General features: G+C 61.7%; 1 protein-coding gene across 4 annotated transcripts; it reads right to left on the bottom strand.

Moving 5' to 3' along the window:
* Positions 1-191: 191 nt before the first annotated feature.
* MINDY1 (MINDY lysine 48 deubiquitinase 1) lies at positions 192-8,243 on the bottom strand. 4 transcript variants are annotated; one of them, XM_029055774.2, is made up of 11 exons: positions 8,081-8,243; positions 6,105-6,233; positions 4,507-5,125; positions 3,912-3,969; positions 3,625-3,689; positions 3,380-3,538; positions 2,895-2,997; positions 2,562-2,704; positions 1,964-2,143; positions 1,687-1,848; positions 192-467 (listed from the first exon to the last, which is right to left on the bottom strand). In XM_029055774.2, the coding sequence occupies exons 3-11, from the start codon at positions 4,864-4,866 to the stop codon at positions 384-386; spliced, it is 1,314 nt and encodes a 437-aa protein (XP_028911607.1). In that variant the 5' UTR covers positions 4,867-5,125; positions 6,105-6,233; positions 8,081-8,243; the 3' UTR covers positions 192-383. The 4 variants fall into 4 exon arrangements, with proteins under 4 accessions (XP_028911607.1, XP_028911608.1, XP_028911606.1 ...); XM_029055775.2 differs by having other exon boundaries at positions 6,105-6,213; XM_029055773.2 differs by lacking the exon at positions 8,081-8,243 and adding an exon at positions 6,936-6,980.
* Positions 8,244-8,328: the final 85 nt, after the last annotated feature.

Genomic DNA, 8,328 nt, shown 5'->3' with positions numbered 1-8,328 from the left:
GAGCCGGCCTGAGGCCAAGCCCCGCCCACTCACAGATAGGCCCCGCCCATTGGCCCGCGGCCCCGCCCGTCGACCGTTACGCCGCGCCTATTGGTCCAAGGTCCCGCCCATCAGGCCTCGTCCGTTTGCCCAAGGCCCCGCCCACCGGTCGATAGCCCCCCCCCCCCCCCCCCCCCAGAGCGGGCCACCACTCGGGAAAGACCCTTTTATTCCAAACCCCGCGGGGGCCGCGCCAAGGCCGGAGAGTGGAAACCCTGAGGAAACTCGGAAACCGCGGGGGCCCCGGGAAACACCCCCATCCCCCCTCCCCCCAGCCCGTGAAATAAGTTACCCTGTGCGTCCCGAGGGGCGGGGGGTGGGACGGGGAGGTTTGGGGGGGTCGTCTACAGGAGCGTGCAGTCCGACTCCTGCTTGGGCCGCTGCCGGCGTTCCTGGCGTTCCTGCCGTCTGGGCGCAGCCCCTCGGGCCTGGAAGAACACAGGACGACAGTCACCAGTCGGCTCGATCCTATTTATTGAACGCTTTTCTGTGTGCTGAGCACCGGGCTGGGCGCTTGGGAGAGCATGCGATAACAATATAACAGACTCATTCCATCCCAAGCGCTTAGTACAGTGCTCTGCACATAGTAAGCACTCAACAATACTACTGAATGAATTCCCTGTCCACAACCAGCTTACAGTCTAGAGGGGAGGACGGACGTGAATAGAAATCGATAAAATTAGAGATATGGTGTGAGCCGTGATTGGGTAGGGACTGTCTCTATCTGTTGCCGACTTGTTTACTTTCCAAGCGCTTAGAACAGTGCTCTGCACACGGTAAGCGCTCATAAATACAATTGAATGAATGAATGAGTGTCGTGGGGCTGGTTCGGGCAACGCAGAAGGGATGGAAAGAAAAGGAAAAAAGGACTTAGTCAGGGAAGGCCTCCTGGAGGAAGCTTTGAAGCGGGGAAGAGATGGGGAGGCGCCGTGCCATCCTTGTATGTAGTAATAATAATAATAACGATGGCATTTGTTAAGCGCTTACTAGGTGCCAGACACTGTACTAAGCACTGGGTTGGAAACAAGTAAACTGAGTTGGCACACAGTCCCTGTCCCACATGGGGCTCCCAGTCTCGTTCCCCATTTACATATGATGGGTAACTGAAGCACAGAGAAGTGACTTCCCCAAGGTCACAAAGCTGATGGGGCAGATCCAGAATTAGAACCCATGACCTTCTGACTCCCAGGCCCGTGCTCTATCCATTACTTGCACACATCATGCCAATGAAGTACTCTGAGGTAATTTACAGTCCTCTAAGACTAAATTCATTGTGGGCAGGGAATATGTCATATTGTTTCCTCCCAAGCGCTTAGTACAGTGTTCTGCACATAGTCAACTGTATTTATTGAGCTCTTACTGTGTGCAGAGCACTGTGCTAAGCACGTGGGAGAACACAAAATAACAACAGACACATTCCCTGCCCATAAGGCGCTTATAATCTAGAGGGGGAGACAGACTTTAAGACATAATTACACATATGGACATTAGCCTGTGGGACTGGGATGAGGGGATGAATAAATGGCACAAGTCTGGGCGACACAAACAGGAGTAGGAGAAAAAGAAAGGAGACTTTAGTCAGGGAAGGCTTTTTGGAGGAGTAAGCGCTCAATAAATACGACTGACCGATTGGAAGAGCCGTGTTACCTGGGGAGGGGGTGCACGGGGTGAAGGGGGTCCAGCCGGCGGCTGCTGCTGGTATTCTTCCTGCTGCAGCTGCCGAGCCAGCTCCAGGTCGCTGAGGGCCGAGGTGCCCCCCGCCATGGCCGGTTGCTGCTGCTGCTGCAGGGAAAGTGCGATCATGTAGTCCTGTGGGGAGGGGGATAACACCGGGTCAGGGTGGCGGCTTTAGGGAGAGGGACCCGAGGTGGGGAGGGCGGCCATCCCCTCGGTCAGAACGTCTCCCCGCCGCCCCCACGCTGACCTGGTCCACTTGGCGTTGCTGGTCCTGGGTGGGCAGCGGCCCCGCGGCCCCCGGGGCCGGGCTCAGGTGGAAGTGGGCATCGCAGAAACAGCCGTCGCCATCGACGCTGTGCAGACTCTCCACACCACCTGCTCCTCCCGCAGGGAAGCCTGGGTCTGTCACCAGCAGGTACAGGTGGCCCTGTGGTGGGGGGGCGGGAGGGGAGGGTGGAGACGGGAGGAGGGGGGGCCGGGGGACAACCGTGGAGCCGTGTGCATGGGGGTTTGTGTCCGTGTCTGTCCATAAGGGCAGGTCTGCGGGTATTGTTCTCTCCCAAAGCACTAGTACAATACTCGGGCTTACAACAAGTGCTCAATAAATACCACTGTGGGTCCACAGTTCTATGTGTATATGTGTGCGCGTGTGTGTGTGTGTGCCCGGGGACATGTATGAGTGTGTGTGCCACAGGGAACTGGACTCCATGAGCGGGAAGCCGAACTACAATCTCCACATCTGCCCTCAACCTGTGTGTGGAGTCGGACCCGCTCGGCGATCAGGGTCGGCGCCGACAACCGCACAGCTGCCCCGGCTAGAACCCGGGGGCCCACGCCCAACTCACCTTGTCCTTGACCATGGTGCTAAAGTGGTTGTTCCGGAAGAATACGCTGAGTTCCCCCTCGCGGACGACGGCGTTGAGCTCGCATAGCCCGTGGTAGGTCAGCTGGGTCGCCGCCCCCTCCAGGAACTGCTCTGCCACCAGCCCTGAGCAACGGGGCCAAGTGACTGGGGACGCTACCAACCGGGGGTCTCCTTCCGCCACCCACAGAGCCAGAGATCCGGGGCCTCCCTCTGCCATCCACAATGACAGGGATCCGAGACCTCCCTCTGCCACCCACAAGGCTAGGGATCCGTGGACTCCCTCCGCCACGCAAAGGCCAGAGGGAGGCTCTACCTTCAGTTACCAGCGCCGAGTCGCTCGAGTGTTTGCAGGCAATGATCTTCTCGACCAGCTGGTTGTAGCTCAGCTTGCCAACAGCACTTGCCACCTCAGGGCTCTGAAGGGAGGGGGCAGAACGTACCATGACCTGCAAGGCCCTGGATCCCCACCGTAGGGCATTTGTTAAGCATTTATTATATGCCAGGCGCTGTTCTAAGCGCCAGGGTGGATACAATCTAATCAGGTTAGACACAACCCATGTCCCACATGGGGCTCTCAGTCTTAATCCCCATTTTATAGAAGAGGTATCTGAGGCCCAGAGGAGTGAAGTGACTGGCCCAGGTCCCACAGCAGACAAGTGGCAGAGCCAGGATTAGAACCCAGGACCTTCTGACTCCCAGGCCTGGACCCTGCCCCAGGGCCCTCTCCTCCCAGGGCCTCTAGCCCCTGCCATTCATCCCTCGGCCACCCCTACGCCACCCCCACGCCTGCTCGCTCACCTGCGGGTCGACCAGCCAGCCATGATAGAGGGGGATGCCGAGGAGGTCGAAGACGCTGCATTCGGGCGTGTACTCAAAGTCGGTGACGCCCGTGAAGCGTACGTTGACATCCAGCCCCGTGGACAGTTTGGGCAGCACCGTCACCGCGTCGGCCACGTTCTGGGGATGGGACAGGAGGGTTGGAGGACCGGGGGGGACGGCAGAGCCCTGGGGTTCCCTCCCTCGCCCTCATCCCATCCCCTCACCTGCTGGAAGTTGAGCTGCAGCGCCTCCGCCTTCTCCTGTGGTTTGATGGACAGCAGGCAGTCTCCTGGGGAGCCGAGCTGCCGTAAGCCCCCTCTTCGCCTCTCCCCCAGATCCTCCGCCCGACCCTCGCTTCCCAGCCCAAAGGCCACAGAGCAGAACCTCCCATCTCTGTTTCTGTTCTACAGGCCTGGGCCTTTGGCTCTCTGCAAGGCTTTACTAAATCTCTCTTTCTCCCCTCACCCCCCCGACCCTATTCCCGGTCCTCTGCCCTCCTGTCCCTACTCACCGAGGTGGGCCATGAGCTCATCGGATGTGACCACTTCCTTCTGGGGGGTCAGCTTCACCTGGGGACGGGGAGAGGGGGGAGATTTAGACATCAGATTGGGACAATCCGCATCCCCACTTTTTTTCCTTATGATATTCGTTAAGCTCTTACTATGTGCCAGGCACTGTACTAAATGGTGGGGTAAAAACCAAGTTAATCAGGCTGGACACAGTCCATGTCACATGTGGGGCTCACAGTCTCTATCCCCATTTTGCAGCTGAGGTAACTGAGGGACAGAGCAGTGAAGTAACTTGCCCAAAAGTCACACAGCAAACGAGCAGCACATTAGACCCCGGGTCCTTCTGACTCCCAGGCCCCTGCTCTATGCGCTAGGCCGCGCTGCTTCTTTGGAGAACCCTCAGCATGGGGGAGATATCTCCCTTACCCCGAACTGAGGGTAAGGAGGTGGGGGAAAGAGGAGATAAGGAGATTCTGAGGTCATCTCATCCCTCCTTCGGCCTCAGAGTCAAACAGCTAGGAAATTCTGGGACCGTGAGCCATGAGCGTCCCTCTCCCCAACTGTTTCCAGGGCTGTTTACTGCCCAAGTGGGCCCACCTTCCACTGCAGGAAGAGCACGTTCATGATGGCGAGGAGCGGGCAAGGCCCGTTGGCGTTCTGGGTGATGATGGGGGTCTGTTCCCCCTTCCACGAAATCCATTTCACGCAGTAGAAGTCGGCCTCGGGCCGGGGGGCCGGGGAGGCCAGGGCCCTGGCGGCCGGCGGCGTTGACCGGCCGGGGCTGGCCTCGGGCGGTGGAGACTCCCGGTTCTCCTGGTCCTGGGTCGGGGGTGGGGTCGTGGCAGGGGACGGGCCTTCAGGGGTCCGGTCCCCGGCATCCGAGACCGTCGGGACCTGGTGGTTTTCGGGAGGGTCCCTCTCCAGGGTTCCGGCAGAGGGCTGGCCGGGAGACTCCATGGTTGGGGTGGGATGGGGGACCTCGACTATCGGCGGGGAGGGTGGCCAGGGGCTACCATGGAGACTAGGGGGAGGAGGGCGGATGGGTGTGGATCGGGCGCCGGGGAGGGCAGGAGCAGTCGTTCCAGTCCGGGCTGGCGTGTAGTCTTCCTCGCGCGCGACTCCGCTTATCCCTCCCCACCCCGTGCTCCTCCTATCTGGCCGAGGCCGGGTGGAGCCGGGGACAGGCCAGGCCAGCCAGAGCCGCCTTTCAGCTCCCCTGGGGCAGAGACAGGGAGAGACAGACACAGAGCACAGAGTCGGAGGGAGACACCGGGGTGGGGAGCGGGGGAGAGGAGATGGAGAGAAATGGGGAAAGTCAGCGGCAGAGAGGCGAGGAAACCAACTCATCTCTTGTTTCCCTCCCAGCTCCTCCCCTGAACCCACAAACTACATCTGGCTTCCCACCGTCCCCACACTACACATAGATGAAAGGGTTAATAGGCATAAGGTGCTGGGGGCGGGGGTAGGTGCCTTGAGGGATGGCTGAGTCAGCACCAACGCTCTCTCTGCCCCTCCCTGAGTTGAAAGGCCCTTCCTTCTGCCTCCCTGCAGCAGGAGGGAGTGAGGTTAGACAGGAGGGACTTCCGTGAAGTCGGGTGCGGGGAAAGCATGGGAGCAGGAGAGGTGCCGTTCATCACGATCCCCCTCTCCTTCCCTCCCTAGTACGCCGGGCCCTCCTCCAGCCTCCTGGCCCCCTCGCAATGGGGACAATAATAATAAGACTAACTGTGGTATTTGTTAAGCGCTTACTACATGCCAGGCACTGTTCTGTTGAACACGGTCCCTGTACCACATAAGACTCGCAGTCTTGATCCCCATTTTACAGATGAGGGAACTGAGTCCCAAATAAGTGACTTGCCCAAGGCCACAAGGCAGACGAGTGACAGAGCCAGGATTAGAACCCAGGCCCTTCTGACCCCCAGGCCGGTGCTGCTCTATCCATTAGGCCAACATTGCTTCTTAGAGACCTCTCCACTCCCTGGCCCGAAGCCTCCACCTCCACCCGCCCCCACATTCTGGGGGACCAGAATGGCGAAAGGGAGCCGCCACAATGAGGATGCACCCCCTCCCCACACCCCATCTTTCGACTCACAAAAACCAGGCGAGGGGGCAGTGAATGGGGAATACTGAGGGTTCCCTCAAACTCTCAGCTACCCAGGCTGCTCCTGCCAACCACCCCCCCCAAAAAAACTCACCAAGAGTCTCACGAAGGAGAGGGGGTGAGTGTTCACTGGAGGCACAGAGGATCGATCGATCGGCTGAGAACGGTCAGGGTGATTGGCCAGGAGAATTCAGGGCTGCTGGCTGCGGGGTGACCAGAGGAGCTGGGGGCAAGGGATTGGGAGGGAGGGGGCGAGGGAACCTCAGAGAGGGTCTCTGCATCCTGCAGCGTTAGAGGGTGGGTCCTGGGGGGTAGGAGGAGGTTCTTCGAGTGAGGGGACCGTGGAGAGTAACCCAGCCCCCCTCCCTAGCATTTCCCACTTACCGACCCCCCAAACCTCAACGCGACCTTTCCCCTCCTTCCCTCCCCAAATGAGGACTTCAGGAATCCAAGCCCAGCCCCTGTTCTCTCCCCCGAAAACCCCCTGCCCCGTCTCCCCCTTATCGATCGATCAAGACTATTTATTGGGCGCAACGCAGTGTACCGAGCACTGTCTCCGCCCGTCTCCCCCTTGCCGTGCTGGGCGAATAGTCTCGGGCGGGGAGTCGGGGTGGTGGGGGCCGGACCTCGGAGGGGCTTCTGCCTCCTGCGAGGGCTCAAGTGGAAGCCCCCTACCCCGTGGTGAACGCCCCCACAAAATTCCCACGTCTCCCTGGCCCATCCCAAACCCTCAGCGCCCCGGAGGCCCATGTGCTAAGGAATCTCATCGGCTGGGGAGAGAATCGAGGGGGTGAGACGCCCCCCGGAGGGCAGGGACCCTCCCCCGGGGTGGGGGAGAGGGAAGAGACGGAGACCCCACGCCCCCCACCCCCCAACCCCGGAGCCATGCGGACCCCGGGGCGGATGAAGCCATCAAAAGTTTTACCTGGAGCGGGTGGGCCGGCTGGGCCGGGGGTCCGGGGGTGGGCCGGGAGGCCCGGGGTGGGGGGCGTGCCCGTTGCCGCCCCCTCCCCTCCGCCTGTCCGGGCCGCACGGCCGGGGTGGGAGGCGCCGGGGGGCTCCGCTCCGGGTCCCCGGGCCCCACGGGACCGGGCGCGGGCCCGTCCGAGGAGAAGTTGGGGGGGCGGGTCCCCCCCTTCTTTCCGCCGCCGCCCCGCTCCCCGGGGTCGACTCTCCTCCCCGGTCCGGGCGGGCGGGGGTGCGGCCGGGGGTCCGGCCGGGGGTCCGGCCGGGGAGGGAGGGAGGGAGGGAGGGAGGGAAGGAGGGAAGGAGGGAGGAGCGAGGGGAGGAAGGAGTCGAAAAAACAACAGCGTCTCCCCGCCCTCTGCCACCGCCTCCTCCTTTCTCCCTCCTTCTCCTCCCCGCCCGATTCCTGGCAGCCCCGAGCCCGTCCCGGGACCCCCGACTCCTGCCCTTTCTATCCCGGTGCCCTTTCACCACCCCGCCCCCCCCCTCCAAATTCCGGGGCGAAAGAGAGCAGATGGACAAACGAATCCGGCCAGAATCGGTGGGCAAAGGCCCCGTGCCGCAGTTTAGCTCAAAGACCACCCCCCCACAGACACATACATACACACGCTGGGGTTGGGGGGGGTCAGCCCGAGGGGTCGGGCAGCCCGGGGACCGGCTGCAGAGGCAGTTGGGGGGTGGACAGCCTGGTTCCGGAGGCTGTTGGGACGCCCACCCCCATCTTAAAGGGGCGGGGAAGTAGGTGGGGGGAGCGCGACAGGGCAGGCCGCGACGGTGACGGGCCGGGGGCGGGATGGCCAGCGATGGAAGGGACAAGGAAGGGGACCAGACTGGCCTCCGGCCTCTGCTAGCTCCCGAGGGGGCACAGGACACATCCGCGACGGGATTCACACAGACCCCTATGGACGAATTAGGGTGGAGGGGGGCCGGCAGGATCACGGTGCTCCAAGTCAGAAGGGACTGATTTGGGAAAGCGTCCTGGGGAAGGAGGGCTCTCAACAGCGTTTAAAAGCCGCGGCCCAGAGGAACAAGAAGGGCACCGAGAGATGGGAAATGGCTGGGAAGCAGGGGAGACCTCGCCTAAAGTGAACCGGTTGACCTTACAGGCACGGATTGAGAGGAGACTCGGATGGATGGAGGGCCGATGGTTAAACCTCAGGGCCAGCGCGTGTCCCCTAAAGTGTGGAGACCGACCTCTCCCGCCTCGGGCCCAGGGAAACGTCTCTCGCCCCGTTCCACTCCCCCATCTTCCCTCCCCGCCCGTCATGGACTACAATTCCCAGGACGCCTTGCGGCTGGGGGAGGTTCGGCTTCCGGAAACGGGCGGGGTGGGCGGGGCCGTTACCCGCCCT

The sequence above is a fragment of the Ornithorhynchus anatinus genome, chromosome X5 (assembly GCF_004115215.2).
Source record: "Ornithorhynchus anatinus isolate Pmale09 chromosome X5, mOrnAna1.pri.v4, whole genome shotgun sequence".
Classification (NCBI taxonomy): domain Eukaryota; kingdom Metazoa; phylum Chordata; class Mammalia; order Monotremata; family Ornithorhynchidae; genus Ornithorhynchus; species Ornithorhynchus anatinus.
The sequence above is the reverse complement of the archived record's forward strand: the minus strand, read 5'-3'. Positions and strand labels throughout refer to the sequence as shown.